The sequence below is a fragment of the Ischnura elegans genome, chromosome 10 (assembly GCF_921293095.1).
Source record: "Ischnura elegans chromosome 10, ioIscEleg1.1, whole genome shotgun sequence".
NCBI lineage: Eukaryota > Metazoa > Arthropoda > Insecta > Odonata > Coenagrionidae > Ischnura > Ischnura elegans.
Window position 1 is genome coordinate 4993725 of NC_060255.1, and position 23799 is coordinate 5017523.

Sequence of the window (23799 nt, forward strand, 5' to 3'; positions counted from 1 at the left end):
AAAAGTCAACAAGTTTTGAGCCATTATTTTAGCAAATCTTACACAAATATTTATATAAAAACAGAATGAAAAAATATGGGGAAGAATAAATAAAATGATAGGGTACAAAAAATACTGTCTGCTCTCACAAGGCATTCCAAAAATCAACATCTATACACAGCGCATGAAATTTCACATCTTTCAGCTGCATTTTTCTCTTTAGTACAGAGACAGAGCATGTGCTAATTTTCCACCTTGAACTAGTGCATTTGAGCATGAGTTCACATAATTTCTCAACTTTACACAATGCATACTGAAATCCACATTTGTACCTTTAATTACATGCCTCATGTAAAATTTTTAAGTCATTCCAATGCCTTGTTCTACATTCAACTCATTCTTAGAAATGAATCTGACATCTTACAGATAAATACACCAAAGGATGAAGTTCGCCATGAAAAAATATTTGACTTAGCCGGGATAATATTTTTTCATGGCGAACTTCATCCTTTGGTGTATTTAACTTTGCACCCGTGCGCATGACTGCGTACAAAGTCACTTGTTCCTTCAGTGCTTTGAAAATCTTACAGATAATCCGCAAAGTCTAAATAAGAATAAGTCTAGGTGCCTCAAATTTCTGATTCCAGGTGCCTCGTATTCCTCAACAGTAAGGTCTCCAAAAAAGGAAACTTGTAGCAGTCAAAGTAAAAAAATGACCTAATGAATATCAAGGTTTCACATTGTTTCTTATCATTTGTACAGTCTAAATAAATAGACTTACACTGTAACAGATAAAACTTTAATTCTTATTATATCTTTTAGCTGATTAGGACATTTCTCAAGCTCATATGTAAACATACATAATTTTAGCTTCTTATTTTTCACGCTAATTATTTCTTCATTATGTGATCACCAAAAAAATAAGAGATGAATAAATAAATAAATATGTGTATAAATAGATATTACTTATACCTATATCAAAATGAACTACCTGTATACCGGTCATGGCCAAAATAACACCTGGTAACCTTGTGTGTCAAATGCACATTCGATATCACTCATAGGAAAATTAAAATTTGGGAAAGTTAACTATCCTCCAAAGAGAATAGACTCAATATACACAGACTACTATACTGTAACATTTTTAGACAAGAATAATACACCTTGATCCAACAAATTCAATACTTGAGCTTCAACAAAGTGCACACTCATAACTTGAAATCTGCGCAGAATCACACCGTTTCCTTTCATTCGAAAACATAGCACACACACACTATCACACATGAAGGAGAGAATCGTTACCTGCAAACAGTTTCCAACACCATGTATACATTACGTGTGCACACACATGTAGGCAGTGACACCACATTTCCAGGCCTCTTAATCTGTAGGCAAAAGGTGATGGGATTTAGAAGGAAGTGGGCAGGGATGGGACACCTATGACTGCTAAGAGTCAATCGTCTCCTCAGGAGGGGCGGATGGAGGCTGTCCATCCACATTGTTTGAGCCTTCAGTTCTGTCAGAAGGTGAACAAAGTTCACCAGCACTCTTCTTCCTGCAAAAAGAAGTTACAGGGACGTTAGACACAATAAATCCTGTCTCACTGTACAAATGCTGAATGATTGAAACGAGAAGAGACCATTAAAACACAAAATCCATGTCTAAATAAACCCTCATGTTAGTGTTAACTAGGGATGAGTCGATTCCAAATGTCGATTCTCGATTCCACCGATTCTCGGGCACGGAATCGGAATCGAGAATCGATCGCCTAAAGTCGATTCCGATTCCATCGATTCCAGGAAGATAAATGTTTTGAGCATAGACTATAAGTTTGGGGCACAAAGGCTGCCACACATCTAAGCGGCCGCGGTGTCAGCCTTGCCCGCGCGGAGGATACGCCCTGCACGCGGGTGCTGCGACTAGCATACCTAAGCGGCCTCGGAAACATGAAAATGTCGGCAAGAGCGACAAACCGACGAACCCTGAAATGGCGCATGATCATGAGCAACTCTAAGAGAAAAAAAAATTGGAAACCTCGGGATCGGGAAGCAATGCATGCGTTTTCCGTTCTTTTATTAGCCGCTGATCACGGCAAATCAAAGTATTGCGATTATGAATCACATTCGGAGAATTCATCTCGACCACCAATTTTAAAGTATAATAGATCGAAATATATTTTTTTTATTTTCGAATGATATTTGAAGTCTGATGATAATAAAAACGTGCAGAGAGCGAGTTTTCCAGTGAAAAAAGTTTCTTATAAATACGCACTGAGAGCGGGTTTTTTTTATATACGTAACTTTTTTAGACTAACACGCGTCTGCGTCCATAATAAAAAAATTAGACACATTCGCGTTTGTATAGCCCAGTTTCATCAATGCAACCCTTGAGGAAGTTGATCCGAAATTTTAAATAATAGATTCAGTGAATGCAACGCCCCATCAGGGTGGAAAGAGTTCCGATTCTCTCTTCGAATGCGTCGTCGCATGCGATTCTTGTCCTACTCATCAACCGTTTTGTTTGAAAGCTCTCGCAGAGGTTGCGAGTAGAATTTCAGCCGTGGTCAGGATTTTCAGCCAGAAAATAAAAAAGGCAAAATACGACTGGCACATAGTGTGACTCTTCCCAAGAGATTGAACAATCATCGGAGGAATTTCAGCTCCGTAGGATAATAACCACGTCAAAAGTAACTACGTCGCAGATTTCAGAAAACCACCCTCGGCCGTCCACCAGCCCGTGCCTCTGTTGTTTGTTTTTGTATCCGAAATCACACGGACCAAAAATCATTGTCTTCTAAGGAAAATATCAAATCACATGAAAACAATTGAAGCGTGTTTCATCCCTAACTCGCCTCACCAACTGACCTTTTTTGGCCTACCTGCTTCAATTCTCTGTTTCTAGACGACAAATGCTAGGAGAGTGACTTTTTGGGGCCGAAGATATCTTGATAGCTTCGACAATTAGATGATATGCATGGGATTTAAAAAAGAATTAGACCAAACGAGACGCATTCCTGACGATATTAGTTTATTTTTCAGCTCTAACTGATTGCCACTCAGTTTTCTATCTACAATTACACTTTACTGATATGCAACATTGTCCAAACAGCATAATTTTCAAAGAAACAAGCGCAGCATTAACCCCTCAAACAATTAGAGACGGATTGGAAACGCCAACTACATGTATCACGTAGCGCGCCCGGCTTCGCTTTGAAGGCAACGATGTCACTGAAGCAAAATCTGATTTCTTCGTCCGACTCCCTCATTTGTAGCCTTGTTGTTTGAAATACGGAGGGAGCGCGCTCCTTCCTCTCCACCTCTCCTTCACGTGCTCCTTCCCAGTGGCGTAGCCATGGGGATGGTCCGGACCTCACCCCCCGAAATATAAAAACACAGTTATTGTCCTTCACAAAAGAAAACAAAATATTGAAAAATCAGGAATTTACAAAATTTTTCTTTAACAAATTAAGTTTTTCGATTAGAAAAAGTGTTAAAATTAGTTTAAAAACCATTATTTAGTGCCCGGTTTTTTTTAAAATTTCCCCCCCTGTTTTGAATCCCCCCCGAACGAAATTCCTGGCTACGCCACCTCTCCTTTACGTGCTTCTGCTGCCCACTTCTTCCTCATGCTAAGCGGTTGAGCACCTCGTCACACATGATGTTAATGCCGTTTTAAATACTGTTAATTGTGTTGCTAATTGCACAGTTGCAATTCAATTTAATGATGCGCCGATAAAAATGTCTTGCGTGTAAACATTTCCACTGAGATAAGGAGAACCAATGAATGCCATGTGCGTGCACTGTGGCGTAAGTTATCCCGAGGATGTGCTAAATCCACCTCACCATACTGAAGCATTTTCGGATGAAACACAAGTCCGTATAAATGATGAGAAAGTAAAATTCGGGGGAAACGTGCATGAGGAAAATTGGAATTAAGTCGATGGCAGGGGAATTTTGTTAAGGGGGGATCCAAAACCAGGGGGAAAATTTTTAAACAACAGGGTACAAAGGAGAGGGTTTCAAACTAATTTTAACGCCCTTCATAATAGAAAAACTTCATTTTTCAAAGATTCATTTTTTTCATTTTTGTAAATTCATGATTTTTAAATATTTTGTTTCCTTTTATGAAGGAAAGTAATTGTGTTTTTTATATTTATATTCCTCTCTCTACGCCACTGGTCAGTGGTTCATCCTAAGATTTTTCCTATTTTCATTTCCAAACCCAAGTGTAACAGTTTAGGCCCTGAGTATGTGAAGATGTTTTTAAAAAACAACTTGAAAGCCCATAAAATAATTTTTAATTTATAAAAATATTAGAATGTGAATGAAAATCTAAGAAGCATTCCATTGATTGTATGTACCCACAATAAACTTGAATAATGACTTTGTTTAATGGCAGGAATTTGAAAATGCATTTGGATTCGAAAATATCTGATTCGAAAGATCTCGCTCTAAAAATCCTGGATCCGTCCATCCCTAGTTATTTTATTCCATTCAATTCTTAAATTTTAATGATGGCGATGCTACAGATAAATCAAAATCCCACCAGTTAGAATGAACAAGAATCGATGGAATCGAGAATCGGGAATCGATTTGAAGGAATCGAAATTGGAATCGGAATCGAAAAAAAGTGGAATCGACTCATCCCTAGTGTTAACCTTCTTCCTGATATACTAGGGTGACCTGCCCAGTAATGGACACCCTTAAGAAAATTTTAACTTTAATAATTTTTTGCAGGTCTCCTTTTATCATTAGAAAAAAATTGATAATCAATATTGATAGCTAATGACTTCTCTCATTAAGTCTGCATATCCTGTTATTCATGCAGGTTCATAGTTTTACTGTACTTGCATATCTGTAAAATCATCTCAGAATTGCCAGTAATGGACACAGAGAAGCTAGTGGTGGACACCCCAATTTTGGACACTGGTTAGGAAAATAAGAAAGAGTTTTAATAAAAGAAATAGTAGCTTTATTAACTTTCAAAACTGATATGACACAAGGAAAAAGAAACTTTATCAACCTTGAGGTCCTCTGATAACTACTTACTAAAATACATACTGTACATGTTAACTTCCAAGTTATGTTTTATTAATTGAATTCCTCGGAAGTAGTGCCGACCTCTAACAATCTGATACGGTTGTATAATTTGTAGAATTTGACTTAACTTAATACGTTGAACATCTTCAACGTTTGGAAAAATATAAACATTGTCAACCTTGGTGGACTTTCTCAAAAATTTTGCTGTCACTAGACCTGCTTTAATATCCATCACCTCTCCAATGAACACTTTCGTGGTTTCTCTTTTTGTTTTTTCATTGTATAAAAATTTAGCTACAATGAAATTGCCTTTCTCAACCTGTCCATTGAAGGGTTTAGAAGATGCCGCTTCATCTTCTTCTTCGCTAGTCCAAAGCTTGGAAGTATCAGATTCATCATGTACTGAAAAAGATTCATCATCGTCACTCTCTTCAATCATCATTTTCTTCTTTTCCTTAAATTTATCTGTCTTTCTATTTTCTCTTTCCTGCTTTCTCATCAGTTTTTCTAATTCCCTTTCCTCTTTTTCTTGTCTTTTCTTCTCTAGAAAAATCTTAAATGAATCTGATGTAATAATGGACGGAAGGTTTGGGCCTAGTCTCCTTCTAACCTTTTTTTCTTCAATTTTAGGGTTGAAAATGCATTCCTCGAATGGAGAGGGAGTTCCAATGGCTTTGAATTTTTGTAATTCCTCCGATTCACTCTATTCATGTTTTCCTCCGTATAGCGAAAGAAAACCCTTTTAGAGTGATTTTTATCTATTTTTTTCTGAAATCAAACTAAATACAGAAGGGTATTAACAGAATACCAAGGGTGTCCACTACTGGATTTGGTCTTCCAGAGATGGCCACACCAGGGTCCATTACTGGAATTCAAGTTAAACTAGGCTGCCAGTAGTGGACACCCCCTATAAAGTGCTTCAAATTCATAACTTTGGAAATGTAAATACAAAATATGGAAGTTGAGTTCATATTTAATGTAGAGGTTATATTTTAAATGAAAATAAACAACAAACTTAACGGATAACATCAGACTTAAATAATTACCTACCTAAACACGTAAGACAGCAAACAGGCCATTCACGCGGTGACAGCCGTGTTTAATATTTTTGGTCACGTGTATGCCAACTTAACTCCATCAAATTCTATCATTTTACCAACTGCATATATTGCAGTATATTTTGGCGCAAAATTCAAACCAAAAGCAGTCAAAATGGTGATTTTGAGAGCAGTTTTGTCCGCCCGTGTCCATTACTGGCTGGGTGCCCATTACTGCCCATTACTGGGCAGGTACAGAGGGTAAATTAGTCAACTGTAACAATTTAGAAAAAAAAATTATGGTAGCTGACATGAATTGCCTTGAGAGAAAATTCCATAAGCTGTGTTTGGGGAGTGCATCTCCTGCCGCCTGTTTGAATGTGTGGGTGTGGTTGGCCGGCGGGCCGTTCCTGGGCGGTGAGAGCGGGAGGGTGGACTTCCTTTTTTTTGGCAGTCGACAGTCCGCTCTCGAAGGGACAGCACGGAAAAGAAAGTGTGGAAAGAGGAAAGAAAGTGTGGAAATTTCTGTATCTGTGTGCAATAAATCATTGGGCCACTGAACAAGCTGGGAATTAAACCACAAACCTTTGGCTTTCTGGGCCACAGTGCAGAACACTTTGGTATCCAGGTTCCTAATATCCCATGGCTTATTAGTATTGAGGCTCACGCTAAAAGATGTTAGACACAGAAAGATAAAGGGTTGTGGTTTCGATTCCTGGTCTAGGGGAATTTTTCCTCAGGGCAATTCCTGTCAACTACATACCGTATAAGCTTGTGTGAGAGGCGCACCCCCATTTTGAGAATCGAAGCTATAATGAAAAAAAAATTTTGCGACATTTTTTTTATCCTATCGTGCGGTGTTGCAGACGTAAGCCTGGAATTTCGACAGTTATCGAAATGTCCTCTTTCAGTACTATTTGAAAGAGGAAATTTTGATAACTGCGGCGGCATAAGAGGGAGTAGAAAGAGTTCCGATCCTCTCTTTGCATATGCCATCGCTCTACGTTGCTTGTCCTACTCACGAACAATTTTGTTTAAAAGCTCTCGCAGGACTATTGCAATAGAATTGCAGCAGTGGAAAATTTTAAGGCAAAACACGACAGGCAAATGGCATGAGCTTTCCCAAGAGATTGAACAACAATCGGGGCAATCTCAGCGCCGTAGGATAATAACCACGTCGTAGATTTAAGGCCCCTTGCACACGCACCGATTTTGGACGGCCGGTAAAACATCGGCCGTCCACATTCCAATAGTGAACAATGGGAGAGCATTGGAGCTTGCACACGTACCGACCACACGCCGGCACCGGCAAAATGCCGGTTAGCTGCCGGCTATTGTCACTGTGGATCGCCGACGCCGGCTCAAAAACTTAGCAACGTATCGTTTGACCGGTAAAAATCCGGCGTGTGTGCAAGCATCGCTTCGCCGGTAAAATATCGGCCAATATTTTACCGGCCGTCCAAAATCGGTGTGTGTGCAAGGGGCCTAATGGAACTACACTCGGCTCTCCATCAGCTAATGCCTCTGCCGTTTTTTTCCTTTCCGAGACTCCACAGGAAAATATCAAGTTGCAGGGGAACAATGGAAACGTGTTTCATCCCTACCCCATTCCACCAACTGACCTTTTTCGGTCTACCAGGTTCAATTCCCCGAGTTTCTGGAGGTCAAATGCTACGTGAGTCACCTTCTGAGCTCGAAGATATCTCGATATCTTTCAGCAATTGTATGACACGCACGAGGTTCTAGAAAGAATTAGACCTAACGCGACGTATATCTTACAGCATTTAAGTTTTTTGAGCTCTAATTGATTGACACAAAGATTTATAGCTAAAATAAGGCTACTAATATTCAACATAGTCCAAACAGCACAATTTCGGAAGAAACAAGCGTAGCATAAGCGCATTCAAACAAGACGAGACGGACTGGAAACTCCGGCAACGTAAACTGCGTATATCACATTGCTGCGCCTTTGCCCCTTCGCTTTAAAGGCAACGACGTCACATGCAAGATCGGACGTGTTCTTCCCTTGCTCCTTCGCTCGTAGCTTTAAATACGGAGGGGAGGGAGCCCTCTTCCCCTCGACCTCTCCTTCAGCGCTCTTCACTTATAAGCATTTCCGATTTCTTCTATCCACCATTAAGTCCAACAATGAGCACACTCGTTCGAATTTTTTCAACCGCAGGTTGTGACACCAATATTACTATATGCAGTATAAATGCCGCGGGATGCCCACTCATGGCAATAAATTTAGCGCGCGCTCCGGAGCGAATCACCCCGCGCGATCTTTTCAATGTTCACCTCTGGGGTACCGACGTGACGGCGCGATGCTTGCAAGAAATTCAAACAGGAGCATTTTAAAAATACGTCACTAAGGGAGAAACTCCCCTGCCTGCCGCTTGATTTTGACCCAGGGTTTCAGATGACTGACTCACGCTGAAAACCAAGGCCACACAGTTCCCCTTGAACTTGCAACCGGTGAAGGGGAGGGGGGGAAGATAAGAAGTTTGTGTAAGAGGCGCACCCCCATTTTCGGCTGCAATATCTGGGAAAAAAGGTGCGCCTCTTACACGCGCTTATACGGTATGTTTTTGCAGCCACCCCGTCCACAATTCACTACGTCACTCAGCGTTGGCTTCACAACCGTCAACAATGGAAGTGTTAATTGAACCCGTTCCTGCCAAGTTTGAGACTTGATCAGTAATTTACAGATTTCTCCACACAAGGAAGTTACAGCCCATGTAGATTCATCGGCAACCTACTGAGGTTTATGATGAAGATTGCATGTCCATTCAGCACGTCTGCAAATGATGCAGAGCTTCTGCTGTGGGTCGCACGGAAGTTCACGATGAAGAACGGAGTGGAAAACCACTGGTTTCGGATGTGATTCTCCAAAAGATCAACAGTGAGCTACTCAAAGATCAGAGGGTCACTGTCCGTGAACTTGTTGAACACATTCCTGAAGCTTCTCAAGGCAAAATTGAAAGAACTTTAACAGAAACGTTGGGCTGGCAGATAAAAGCCTTGAATGTGCTCGCTTGAACCTGCAACATTGTGAGTGGGGAGTCAACAAGGAGAAGTTGTTGGACTCTATCGTCACAGGAGATGAAACGTGGGTGTTTCATTACACCCCCAACACAAAACAACAATCTCATCTGTGTTGTCACTCCGGTTCACCATGTAACATAATGTAAACAAGCCACCATGTTGTTTGTAAATAATTTAAAACTAACAGTGGTAGTGAGGGACGGGGAGATTGTTGTGAACGGAAAAGGAGAGTCGTGTATGGAGAGAAGAAGGAGGCAGAGGTGTTATAAAGAAAGATCGGGAGAAAGACTAAAGTAGCAGCGTATTGAGAGAGCGGAGGAAGAGATACGGCAGAATTCAAGATCGGCAGGGAGAAGGAGAGAACGCAGAGAAAAGGAGGCGCCTGCGAGAGGAGAAGAGAACGGGAGGAAAGGAATCCGGCAGAACTCAAGATCCCCACTGGTGCAGTCCATGGCATTGGGTCAGTGAGTGGTAGTACGGGTAGTACAAATGGTATTGTAATAGTCATGGTGGCTTTTTGATGTTGTTTTGTGCTCCCAAGTTTCAAAATGTAGAGCTTGTTTTTGAATTGTACTGAAATTATTTGCTAAGTTAGTAGTGGATATTTAAAAACGTTACAACCACCACCAAAGAAATTCAAACAAACGCAGTCGGCAGGAAAGGTTATGGCGACTGTGTTTAGGGATCGGAAGGGGGTACTCCTCATCGATTTCATACAGCCTGGGATGACAATAAACTCAGAAAAATACTGTGAAACATTGACCAAATTCCGGCGAGCAATCCAGAATCACCGTAGAGAACAACTGATGGAGGGAGTAGTGCTTCTTCACAACAATGCTTGAACGCATGCCACTTGTCAAACTCAGGAGCTTTTGAAGAAATTTGGGAATTTTCCTCAAGAGATTATCACCTACTCCCCAAACTAAAGGAACACTTAGGAGGCAAATGTTTAAAGAGCGACGATGAAGTCAGAGCACTGGTCACACGCTTCCTCAGTGGATTGGCGGTAGACTTCTTTGACATAGGGATACAAAAGCTCGAGCACCGTCTACAAAAGTGTGGTGAAAAAAATGAAGACTATTTTGAATAATAGGCAAAAGTGTTAGCTTTTCAACGATGTGTAAATTAAAAACAATGTTTTCTATTAGTAAAAAATATGGGAAACTAACTGTAACTTGGCTCAGCCTGGATTTGAACCCTGATCTCTCAATTGCCTGTCAGATATGCTACTAGTTGCACCACCAAGCCATCTTGGCCCAATGCATATTTCAGACTGGGTTTTCCGACAGTAGCTTAATTAATATGATCCCTCCAGCAGTGCAAAAATGAGGACTTAAGATGCTCATATCTAGTTCACAGATATAAGCCAGTCTCAAATTTGCCCAGGAAGACGATGACTAGGATGTGTAACAAGAATTATACCTGAACGTCAATAGAAAGACACGGGTTTGAATACTGGCTAGGTCAAATGATATTCTTCAAGGGGAATATCCCTATCTGTGCATATAAACCAAGATGCTGAACATTTGACTGCTCAAAAGCTACAACAAGAACCAAACAGTACCTGCAATAAAGTGACATTACAAACCAGTCAGCAGTAAACACAGCTATTTCAGATTCCAAATTACATACCACCTTATTTCACTTTATGTTCATCCGAAGTTTAAAACAATAACCATACAAGAGGGCAGTTCAGACAAAGAAATAAAACATGCTATGCAAGTAACATTGACTCAAATATTTCAACTGATATCCCTTTTCAGACCAGAAGGTTAAGTCTGTAACTTTAGGCTCTTTATTTTGGAGAAAGAGTTCTTGCCCACAGTTTTCTCCCGATCCAAGTCTGTAACTGGGTTGAGAAAACTGTTTCTCCTGACCATATGGGAGAAAACTCGCCCATGAGTAGTATGAAAAATTTCTTAGGCAAATCTGATGCTGGGACGGCATCCAATGAAAATGCTTGTAACAAAGATGTTTACAGGGAAAAAAAAACCTTGTAAGGACAGCTGTTCACACTGTCTGTGCTGAAGGTAATAAGTTCATTTTAGTAAATACATTCGGATCCGGATTTAATATCTTCGCATTCAATGTTTTCCCGAATTTAGCATTTACTTTTTGGGGTCCCGATTCATTACCTATTAGGACAATGTAAAAATTATCCGTACTTAGTGTTTCCATATTTTGCGTTTTCCTGCATTTAGAGTCATAAAAATTTTTCCAGCACAAGATTTTTTTGCCCGATTTAACAGTTTTTCATGACTGTTCATGCAAATGATTATCCAAATCTTCGAATTTCTGCTTATCAACAAGAAGAGTCTCATGAAAGTTTACCAAGAGTCGATAGAATCTACCAGGGAATGCTTCTTCAACTGCTTTCTTCCGAAAATGCAGCGCTGGGACCTTCAACTCGCAACCTTATCCTTCACTTCTTGAACTTGACTTCGATGATATGTGACGACTGATGACACGAGTTATCCTCCGAGGCCGCTACAATGGTGGTTTTCAGTTAATGTTTTCAATTGATGGCTTATGCCCCTTTCAACTCTACTCTCTACGGGCAGTCCATTCTTAGTCCAATATTTTTCCAGTCGGCTACTTTCTCTTTTCAAAAGAGGAGGCCGAATTTCTTTTGCACAGTTGACTAGAAGATTCTTTCTATAATCCATTCCAAGGTCAGTTTCCACGGAGGAACAGCGAAAGAACCGAGGAAGTGTTTCCCCTGTCATGATCGTGAGTGAGAGCATTCTTTCCCTACAGAACAACATTATTTTACATAGTAATTTAGATATACCGGAGCCCATTTACCGACATGCGGCTGGTACATAACCCTGTCGATTCAAAGATATTTATCTGGTGGTATTTTATGTCAAAAGAGAATGACAATCGGAGTTTTTGACGAAAAATCACAGCCCACGACTCTAAATAAATCGCTCATGGTGCAAAAAAAATCACTGCTTGATCACGGTAAAATAGATGAGCGCGGAAAAATACAAAAATCCAGCAGGAATCCCTTGGTGGTTGACTTCAACATCATCACTCTGACAAGAAGTTCTCAAAATTCCATCATATTTAGCTAGTGACACAAGGAAAGCATTTACATTAAATATTGCCTCAAGCAGGAGTATATTAGATAAATATTTATTTGAGTCCAGACAATCAAACCCGATGAATGACTTCTTAAAAATGGTTCAAGTTCACTGCATAGGTATCGTGCAAAGTCACGGCTCACTTGAAATAGATGCCAGAAATATTCCTCCCTCACCTAGAACGGTTTATTAATATCTCGCAACAATTTCTCACCAGTTTTACAGCCTCACTTCTTCCAAATGCCCCTCATATACAAGCAATAATCTTCTATGGTTTAAAAGAAAACACGCCATGTTAAGAGAATACAACAAAACACTGTCAAGACACGCATTCTCTCCATGGAAGAAAGAGATACATACATTGGTCTCTTGAGTGGGACATAGCTGAAGTGCCCGTCTGGGACACCGGAAGACGCTTGAGAGGGCTTACAGACTTGGGTTGGGAGACTAGTATTCTTCCAGGCAACAAATTGTCTCCTTTCTCTGGCGGAAAGCGCTAGAGACTTCAGGCAGGCGACAACTCTCGTGCAGGCACTTGACGAAGCTCCTTTCCCCCTTTTTTTTTGGAGAAAACAGTTACAGACTAGCCCTTCAGGGTGTTTAAGGGTGTAAGTGAAGTGAGGAGTTTTTGCTCGAAATTTGCTCCAAAAATTAACATTGGAGTTAAGGAAGTCCAATGGTGGCCCCAAAGGAGACCAAAAATGGGTAGATATCCAGACTATGGTTTAAAGCTATTCCTTATTCAGCTGTAGGTGGTCTAATTTTCTCTAATCTCACTAGCCTCTATTGAAATAAATCATACATGCTCATCACTTAAGGACAAATCTGTGACTAAAAAAAAATGAATTCAAGATTGAATAGATATTCTTCCCTTGTATTTTTCCAGACAATAACAAGAGAATCTGTGACCAAGTAGCCACATTAGAAAACAGCAAATGTGGAGCATTACTTTGGCTTATTTGGGTCTTGAATAAGAGGGATGAAAAAGAAGAATATCAGAGCAGGTCAATATAGACCACTTCAAGGGGATGCTAATGTCACTTAGAGTGCAGCATATCAGATCATCCAGATTCGGCTGGGTTATGCAGGTGAGCTTTGATAAACCAGCAGCCAATTTCAGACAAGAAAGAGAGCAGATCTAGGCATTTAAGTGATGAAAGATGAATGCTTAATACATACATCGCCATGTGTATGAGCATATAAAAAATACTACATGAGGACATCCTACTTGTTAGCTACGAAAAATAGATAGTGAGGAATGTCTGAGTTAATATGAAATATGTATTTATCACCAATAAGACACATGGCCAGCATTTAAGAATGCAAGCCCAAATAAAAAAGAGCCTTTTCTTTTGAAACCCCTGATAAAAATGTAACAATGCCAAGCCAGATATTTAGATAAAAGTAGAGATGGGTCAGTTCCGGTGCTAGGTTCTTGGTACTGCCGGTTCTTGGCCTGTGGAACTGGTATCTAGAACCAATGGAATAAAGTCCGTACTTTGGAACCAGCTCAGTACTGTAGCGGTACGGACCGGAGCCGGCCCGACGCATCACTTTAAAACATCGAGGCTGGGGGGGTTACGTCTGCGCGCACGCTCACAATTTTAGCATTCTTTTTTTTACGGAGTTCTGTACTAGATTTATGTAAAGGGTTTATTTTTTTTTATTGTAGAATATTTTTTTATGTAAGTGAAGTCGAGTGAAATTGTGTGAGAGTGAATTTCCGGGAGAGGCGACGCAGTGGTTCTCTCCCGGAATGCGTTTGAAAACCCACCTTTTGGCTGGAGAAAAAGAGGGCGTTGTAGTGCACCAGAGGTGATTTTGGGAAGTACAGAGGTGATAAAAGGGAGAGACGAGAAGGCTAGCTCTCTCTCTCTCCTACAGTCTGACACGACAGAAGTCAAATAGTGGTGTTCAGTGACAAGCAGCAGCAGCCAAGCTACGGCACGTGGAGGAGGCAGATACGAGGACAGCTCGTCAGGGGTGGCGAGAACATCGGATAAAGGAAGTAAGCTTGGAATTTACCAAAGCCCGAATAGATCCTTTTGTATCCAGATTGTTCCCCCCTTTGAAAGTCCCAAGTGTACTCCCCACAATAAGGCCCTAGTGAATTCACTGTTGGCTGGTCTTAGTCACGGCCCTGCAAGACTTAAGTGCGGCATGTGGTGAAGCTTGAGCATAATATCTGAATGTTAGTGTCACTTGGCGGATCATTGAGCCCGAATTCAAGACGGGTGGCCACTTGAACAGACTAACGCCTAATTTATACTTGCATTGCACGGAAAGTTTTTTTGTGTAAGTTTGATGTCACACTATTAACGTTGTTCATTCGCCAAAGAGCGTGGGTATATTTTGTTGTTGGAAACATCATTTTTCTTTAAATAATAATCATTGAGAAAGTGCGATTGTAATTTTGAAGGAGAAGCCGAAGGTGCATATTTCATGTTGGAGGTGACGCCGATGGATTTTGGAATGGGGATTTATTGTGTGTGTGTTTGGGGAATACTTTAGTGTCAGTGTAAACTTTGGAACCTATGGTAGTTCAGTTATTAAAAATCAATTGTAAAAGGGATGTCATTGAAGTTATTTGTTTTGCTATTGCCACGATTTCCTTAAATCCTGTTGTGAGTGTGCGTGCAGGCACGAACAATTGGGGAACTTGATTTTAAGCCCGGAAACGGTAAGTCTCCGTAGGGGCAATTTTATATTTTGGGGAAGTGGAGAGTTAACTATCACATGTACGGGGAGATATCGAACGGGAGGCGAGCGGGCGGCTCTCGCGGTTTGAACCGTTACAGTACGGTGGCAAGGATATGAATTTAGCACCCAAAGCCAAAATGGTCTGCAGCATATTCAAGCCCGAAAAGTGAAAAAAGATTAAAAAATGCATGTATTACATTCCGATTGAATGGCGTTCACGTTTCTTTCTTTTGAGAGTTGCTCGCTAACACGCGCATTTAAGGATTCGTCAGTTAGTCGCTCTCACCAACATTGTAACATTTCCGTAGCCGCGGCCGCTTTTTCACCTGCAGCCGTCCACAGCATAGTGCCATTCTTTCAGTTTCCCATATGTCAAACGAGTCGAATCGTGCCGTTGCAACGGCACGACGTATTGACAGCATAGTGCCCATTTCAATGCGGACTGGCAATGCACCCTCTAAAGCAAGAAATACAGACAATGCTACATTGAAGCGGCTTTTGCCAGCTTTTGAGACGACTTTTTGCTGGCCGCCATTCACGTGAAATTCAGACAAGACGACTCTATGCAACGCCGTGTGCCATGCCATGAACGTGGCCAAAGGAAAATCGTTTTGTCTGTTAGTGGTCTTACGATTGAATCATATACATATACAGTAATTCTTTGACATAGAGGCAAGATGCATTAGGAGAGCTTGTTCGTACGTTGATAAACTTATGCGATGAATGGAAAAGTGTGGTTATTCTGCAGGACGCAACACTGCATTACAATTTTGGATTAGCTGTACTGCCGTGTTGAGCAGTTTATTGCTGAGGTTATAAGAACTGTAGCAGTGAATGCGAATAAGTTGTCAATTAAAGTAACAATTTAAGCTACATCACAGAATTCAGAATATATTTTGAACTGACCCAAAAGTTACAACAAATTAACGGATGATGTCGTCAGAAGATGGGGGAGTTGATCCTGATGCTATGTAGTATGTTAACTGGGCTTCAAACGTAGTTTTCGTGGCCCTTCAAAATCAACATCGACTACTACTGTTTTCAGTGAACACCTGCTCAATACTGCAGGCAATATTTCTGCCAAAGAAATAATAGATTTTACCCAGATAGGGTAAAAATGTTGAATGTTTTGAATCAAAACCTGTAGGAAGAACCAGTGGCTGCCTGATGTAACGTGACATAATGGCCGATGATGCATTCTTTAACAACGTGTTACCTATTTAAACTTTTTTACTCGGCAAATGAAATTATGGACACTATCTTAAGTTTTTTTTACAGAGCTTCCCTGCTAATTTACATCTTCAGTGAAATTCCTGTGGTTGTTCATTTAAATTTGCCATTAAGCCAGATAATAAGAGTTCATCCTTAGAACCGAGAGTATCGAGAACTGAGAACCGATGGGAGAGAACCGGACCGGTACAGAGAACCGAAAAAATTTAGGAACAGACTCATCCTTGGAAAAAAGGTAAAAAAAGCTCCAACGTACGCCAACATAAGATATCAATCAAAATAAACCCCAGAAAGCAAAGCCAGTTGAAAAAGTGCAGATATTCTCCCATCACAATTATGTAGTGCAAGAACCCACACACAATACCATTTCCTTTAGTGAGATATCACAAAAAGTACACCATTGTGGAGTAAATGCAGCACAGTCAATCACATAATCTAAGCATCAGGCAATGAAAGAACATTAAGATATCAAAAGCAGCCAATTTTATGTAATAGATAAGAAATTAATATGTATCGCAGTATTTACATATAATAAATTCTTACATTAGGCCAAAAGACGCAAAGGCTTATTCTTCTTCTGATGAAGTAGAAGAAGTGGAAGAGGCAGCAGGCATATTACAAAACCAGTTCTCTTGAGCACCGTGGACAGAAGTTGACCCTGTGCCTCCTTGAATAGATGGTAGTCTGCGGAGACAACAAACAAGGATTGTTGCTCGCTAAATGGTTAGTTCTCCAACATGCAAATACCAATTACAAATCACAGAAGCAAAAGCTCACCCCAACCAAATTAATCACATGTAATATTATTATATCCTCATTCATTTCTAAATTCATCACCCCAAAAATAGCACTATATACTAGCCCTTTCCATTGGAGGGATACAGCAAATAGCAATGGACTATCGCAAACATCTATGCCCTGAATAAGGGCAACCTAGCCAAGCGGGGCTTGAACCCATGACCTTAAGTGTGGCAGGCAAGGATTGCACCCTGCCAATTCAACAACAATATTAGATGACTTGAAAGAATACAGTAAATCTGTTCCAACACATGGTTATTTCTACAGCATGCATACATCTACTAAACTATCTCCAGATCCACCACCTAAACTACAGGGTTTAAACTGCTCTTGACAATTATAACACACTGAGTAAGAAAGACTGTAGGAATCACCAAATCCCCCAAAGCCATGTAAAGCCATAACATTACCATTATGATTGCTACTTTTGGGTGACTTTCTAGAAAAATTTATCCTATCAACTGCTGTGCCAAAAGGAATTACCAGACTTAAAATAGATCATGGACAACGCCTGGCACAACAAAATAACATTTTCAAATTGTACTATGCAAACAAATTTGTGGTAAAATTTAGCTTAAGAGGTGTTTTCTTTGCTTCCCAAAAAGTTTCCCAACTAATAACCAGATTTTACTGAACTGCAGGAATCTAAGTTGAACTCCATTCTAAGATGATCCATGCTTCCTGCAGCATCACAATGAAAATATACTTAAATCTTCATTCACGATATGCTAAAAAAATATTTCTCTAAAAATCACTATAATAGAGGAGTAATGAAAAACTCAGGACAGGTTCCTTGAAATTCGTCTTCAAGTAGAAAAACAGTGGAAAAATCAGAGTTTCAAATTGTTTTTAAAACAAAAACAGTACATATTCGACTAATTCTTTTCAATCCCTCAGTGTACTAGCAATGGTCAACATAAAAATCAATAAAATACGTGCATAAAATGACATAGGGAAAATAAATCCTAAACTTAACATCACAGATTTTCAAAGTAGTTCAGTTTAATATAACCAATAGCCTAACAGAACCCAGGAACTATGCTTCTCAGTTAAGAATAAAAGTACCTATAGATGCATTACGCACGGAATATGCATTTGACAAACAATAGACATGATTACGACAGTAAAAATGTATACTGATAGCCATAAAAGCACCAACATTACTTTCAAATAAAACCAACAAAAATTTATACACATATATCCACAGAACTGTGAGAGTTCTGATATGTGGATGTGCATGTATGCCCATTGCTTTGAGTGATTAATGAAATGGGAAACATATACTTAATATTGCAAGGAAATAACAGAAAATCTACTTACCGCAACCTTCGGCTCTGACTGGGTAATGTGAGACTAGTGGTATAACCATGGGCAGCATTTTGAGAATTGTTGAGCGGTCGACGTTGCAATGTCATGGTTTCTTGTGGAGCAATATTCGGTTCCAGCTGATCGAGATACCTACTCCCATGAGCACTCTTGCAGTTCTCACACTCACTACGATAATCATCATTGTCATCGGGACAGCTGCATGTGCTCTTATTCAAGTCATTCATGATCACCAAGTTGGACGATGCAACCAATGTAACCACGGACGAAGATGACGGGCTGGTCGCCACGCCCACAACATGAACCGACGGGTGAGCAGATATCGAAGACGGGCCCTCCTGCATGGCTGACGTCACCACACCATCCACAGACGAAGACGGAAGGACTGCTACATCTTCATAGAAGGCATCCGAGCGAATGGCCTCCTCGGCTCCCATGCCAACCCTGGCATCCACATTGGCAGAAGTCGTCATGACGGCAGACCCACTGCAACACCCTGGTGCTCCGCTCACACCAACAGGGACTCCAAAGATGACCTCCGTCATCTGGAGCTCTGTGGTTGGTTCCCTGTGCCTCGACCTCGTCCCCGTCTGATTGGTCGGGGGATTGGGGCGCTCGCCAAGAGCAGTGGCAGCGGCGATTGCCTCTGCTCGGGCCGCGGCAACAGCTTCTTCGTACGGAGGAGGCGCCTCACCCCTGGGGAAATAATTCCCAGGAGGCTTCCAGAGAGGATAGTGAGCAGGGGGTTCCTCATAATGGAATTCTATATGGTCTTGGTTACTTAAGTAACCAATGCTTCCAGGTAAATAGCCCAGGCTGCCAGCTATGTAACCAATACTACCCAAGCTCCGCTGGTCTTCAGTGAGCTGACGATTCTGACGGCCTGTAATTACAATGATGAATTTTAGCAAACCATTTCATATGCCCAACATAAATGAAAATATCACCACTACCAGATAGACAATACACAGTGGAACTCAGTATTGCGTGGATGGCATATTGTGAGAATTGCGATAGAGCAAGTGTAGTCTTTGTACCGCCAAACAGCTTACGTTTTACATGTAAAATAAATCTGATATACCGAGGTCAAAAAGTTTCTTCAATGGTATACACTCGGAATTATGTCAGATACCTCTTGAGGGTGATGAACCACTGAGCAAACATTACCTACAGTAGCACATAGAAAGAAAAAAAAATCAATAGAAGCACATCTTAATTATTTGCAAATTTTCTATGATTCATAAACTATAATAGTATTTATATTTGAGAATGTTAATAACTTCTCTTAATGTCATGTTCCGGGTACCCGGAAAAACCAGCAGAATTCATCATAATCTCCGCGGAAGCCTACTTGGAAACCAGGAAGCAAAGTTTCGCACGTGAGACGTGGCAACGCAGCATTCGTTCCCTCCGACATATTTTTTTAATGCCCATTTATAATCTATACTACATAAAAATCATGTATTTACGGATCATAGAAAAACTCAAAATAAATTAAGAATTGTTTCCATCAATCTTATTTTTTCTTTCGAGGTAAACTGTAGGATTAGTGTGTGTTTAAACATTTTCGTAATTTTACAACAAAAGATGCATTTTAAAAATAAACAAAAGCTTCATTGATCTACATTAATCTTTGCAACTTATTGTGGAAGATGAATGTTGTAGAAGCAGTAGTTTTCCCTATGTTGAGTTGCAAAGTTTATGAAGTTGCCAAAACGGCTAATTTAATGGTGTGTGGAGGCATTTATTTCACTCCCATGATTTTTGAAGTTTTCATAAAACAAAAAATAAACCAGAATTGAGAATAAAATTACCTTTAAAATGATTAATTATTTATTATTATGGCATGCACTGAAGTCTAGATATAAATTTGCAAAGTACAGCAGCACATCATTTTGACACCGACAGTGGATGGCAACAATTATGATATAATATTGTTAAAAATTTCAACAAAAAAAGCTATGAATATTAGCAACAAAATCCCAAAATTGTCTTTTTGTAGGGATACAATAAACAAAGAATGGAACGATTTGACTTATTTTCATTTTTACAAGTGCCTTACACAAACTTCCCGCAGCTGTAGACATGCATTTTGTGACCCTGGCATTCCTTCATGACCAGGCACTTTCACGGCAAGGAGGGTAGTAGATTAATACATTGGAGACTGACTGACTGAACCCTTTACGGTACTATCCTACATTACCACTGAAAACAGTGAGGAAAGAACGATTGAGTTGCACATTTACACTTGGGAAGTCAAGATGGCTGCCAGTGTGTGGCTGGGCATATGTGTTTCATTCTCTTCTGTCCTAACAATTTTGCTGCCTAAGGGGTTCTTCTGTTTCCTGCTAGAGTCTCCCCTACACTTTTTTGATTAAAATCTACTGTATTTCTGGCACTGGTCACTGTAATCAGGAAATAACATGGACAGGATTTTCTGCTGATGGTTTGTTGATGCTCTGTAGTGCTGTGACCCCATCATTACAGAGTTCTCTCCACAGTTGCCTCGCCCCTGCATTGAAGAGCTTTGCCCTCCTTATACTCCTCTCCAGGGATGTGAACATCAACACCCAGAACAAGTACACTGCGTACAACCTACTACAGTTCCTTCATCTTGTTGGTAAAGATTTTCAATTGTGTTTAGGGGCACAAAATATAAGGTGAGATACAGATGGATAAATAAGTGAGAAAATGCTTGACAAAATCTGTGAGAGTAAGAAAAAGATGATTTAAAGAAAAGAACAAATAAAAAAGAAAGCAATGAGAAACAAAGGATTGCACGAATTGATGCTGGAGATTTCTCCTACTTCAAAGGAGTTCATGAAAACATTTCACCATGCATTATTGCCTCTGTGGTCGATTTCAGTAATGCTTTAAGGATGACTTAAAATGATGAATACAAAAAATTCCCGAATAAAACAAGTGATACAGTAATAATTTATGGAGAAGTGCCTGGTTCAGAAAATACAAGCTTAATTCCCAATTTCCAGGTTAATGAGGTATAACAGACACCATTTCAATTGAAACCTACTTACAGCTCAAATCGTAGGCATTTTGCTTCAGATTTGGGTGCAATATTTAGACCGAATTCATCAATTATTAAATGATATGAGGGACATTTACAAGTAGGTAGGCTCAAATTTTGACATTGGTGACTGGCAAAAGAAATTTAATAATTATTCGCAGTACTTGCTAATTCTAACTGAACGACGACTACATATCAAATTCCATAGAATAAATAATAAATATTTTTGAAACAATTTCTAACGGACATAAACACTTTGTTTTCGCTTTCTCAGTTTCAAAAAAGTTCATCATCATCTTAATCACCTCAATCTCAACAGCTGCAAACCGAGCACGTTCGATACATCAATACGGATTCTTAAAATGCTCACTGATGAATTCATGACTGACGCTATTCTAAAACCACTATTTTCGTGTATTCATAGATAATACTCCAAGAAAATTATCACGCTCACCTCTTATTTTTCTCTGTCGCAAACGATGTATTAAGAAGAACAGTAAAGACAGAGACAATATAGCTGTGACAGCACTTGCTATGAGCCGCAGGCCAAGGTCTGCACCATTCTCATTCCCTGTTCCATCAGATGTGGTTTTTGGGAGGGTGTCATCAAGGCAGATAAATTCGCAGCAAGAATTTCCCAAGCGAAATGATGTGCACTCCTGTAATAATAATAATAGATTGTAATGCACTTTATTCATCTTTTAAAAGAAAAACTGCTAGGTATGGAATCTATAACGATGGGCGACAACAAACTCGCGAATATTATTTCTTTTACCTGCGGAGGTGAGCAGAGTACTGCCTTACACCACTTCGGATTTCCATTTTCACAGACACAAAGGGTACAAGTATCTGGACCAGGTACGAAATGTAACCCTGGGAGAATTGTTCTTCCATGAAGATCAGTACACTCTCCATTCGAGGCGGACACAAAATCTACAAATGAAATTAAAAATTGTTAAAGAAAACCTTAGAGATAAATACAAAAAAGTCAGCCTAGGATCTTAACCCAACCATATTACGGGGATAGGTTTCCCAAAACACAACAAAATCCTGAGCTTTTTAATTACCACTGATTATGCAGAAGCAGCTCAGCAATAAGAAATCCTCGTGAATCTTCATCTCCGAGAGATCAGCATCACTCTCGCGACGAGTAAATCACACAGACATCTCACAGCCAATTAACGAGAAATTAATTTATATGCCAAAAATGGCATATTATATTCCTCGTATTTCACATCTCAATGATTCAGTCTTCCCTTTCCTCTGTTGCAACTCTGGGATCCATCACTTGTCAAATGCACGATTTTCTTACATTAAAGAGAGGTGCTGAAATAATTCATTAAAACAACCAAATGTTTGGTTTTAATAAGTAAATGAATCCCACATAGATCTTGATCAATGGCGCCAGGCTCCATAGCCCATATGACAGGCAACAGTTCGATACAATGAGATAATTCGTTTACCCATACGCGGGTAGCAAACACGGATCCAAGCTCAATATATTACACCGTTACAGCACTTTCACTACACCAATGATAAAAATAGCTAATAATATGGCTCATGACACACACTTTTATAAACCTTTCACAAATTCTCCATTAGTTCTTGGACCCCTTGTCGTTACCTATTGACCTTACTTAATTAAGCTTTTGGACTGTAGAGAGCAGGACATGAAAATGACAATGGCGGCGAATTTAAACTGAAGCGCACCATAGGAAGGATATAGGTACTACAAAAACTTAAGCAACCAGCTTCATTCAATGGATAATGTAGCCTTAAGTGCATCAATATAATTTTTTAAATCTTCTAGAAAAATAAATTTGATAGTATTATTATAAAAGAGTCAATAAAATTTTTATAAAAATTTTATCACAATAACACAATTAAACATAAGGCAGATATCATCAAATGAATGAAATTTCTTTAAACAACTTGGATGCAAATAATTAAAAAACCTTCGTATACGGATGTTTCTGGACATTTTTAGCTGACGATATCCGAACAAAAACAGTTTGAGAAAAAATTTAGGTACAAACGTTTGTTCCACTTCTGATGGATTCATTTATCATATTAGAAATTCTATCCATGATAATGAAGAAATGTTCCACCAAGACATTTGTGGAAGAGGAAAAAATATTAAATTATTCGATTCGATTAAATATGCATCTAATTTCATTCATGAATTACATTATGTCTTATAAGTTGCACCGCAGAAGAAAATTATAAGGCACAGCTATATAAGGCTAGGCTTCAGGGCTGACTGGAAAATTAAATATTTTTTGGGAAACTTGATCCATTGAAAAAAGTTGTGGAACTTAATCAAAATAAGGCCCAAGAGCTTTGAGACCTCTAGGTCAACTCATTAATTTCGATTTCTATGAAGAATTGTTCATTATACCATAATAGGGAGAGACATCTATCACTGATTCCCTTTAAACTGTACCATAGTTATTGCGTACTAGTTCTCATCCTCAATGAAAGATGTTTGCAAAATGAATTTTGCTCCATTCAAGGTAAGTGGTACGCCCTGTTGG

At 39.7% G+C, this 23799-nt stretch overlaps 1 protein-coding gene across 2 annotated transcripts; it reads right to left on the minus strand.

The window, feature by feature from the left end:
- Window positions 1-536: 536 nt before the first annotated feature.
- LOC124166580 lies at window positions 537-22952 on the minus strand. 2 transcript variants are annotated; one of them, XM_046544145.1, is made up of 6 exons: window positions 22333-22952; window positions 22041-22198; window positions 21720-21924; window positions 18235-19123; window positions 16660-16800; window positions 1446-1534 (listed from the first exon to the last, which is right to left on the minus strand). In XM_046544145.1, the coding sequence occupies exons 1-5, from the start codon at window positions 22382-22384 to the stop codon at window positions 16683-16685; spliced, it is 1422 nt and encodes a 473-aa protein (XP_046400101.1). In that variant the 5' UTR covers window positions 22385-22952; the 3' UTR covers window positions 1446-1534; window positions 16660-16682. The 2 variants fall into 2 exon arrangements, with proteins under 2 accessions (XP_046400102.1, XP_046400101.1); XM_046544146.1 differs by lacking the exon at window positions 16660-16800 and having other exon boundaries at window positions 537-1534.
- Window positions 22953-23799: the final 847 nt, after the last annotated feature.

What these genes read in the sequence shown, in the direction of transcription:
- LOC124166580 (XM_046544145.1), bottom strand. Translation starts at nt 22,384, where the DNA reads ATGAAGATTCACGAGGATTTCTTATTGCTGAGCTGCTTCTGCATAATC. An exon ending in CTGCTTCTGCATAATCAGTG is followed by an intron (nt 22,199 to 22,332) that starts GTAATTAAAAAG and finishes TTTCATTTGTAG; the next exon opens with ATTTTGTGTCCGCCTCGAAT. An exon ending in TACTCTGCTCACCTCCGCAG is followed by an intron (nt 21,925 to 22,040) that starts GTAAAAGAAATA and finishes TTATTATTACAG; the next exon opens with GAGTGCACATCATTTCGCTT.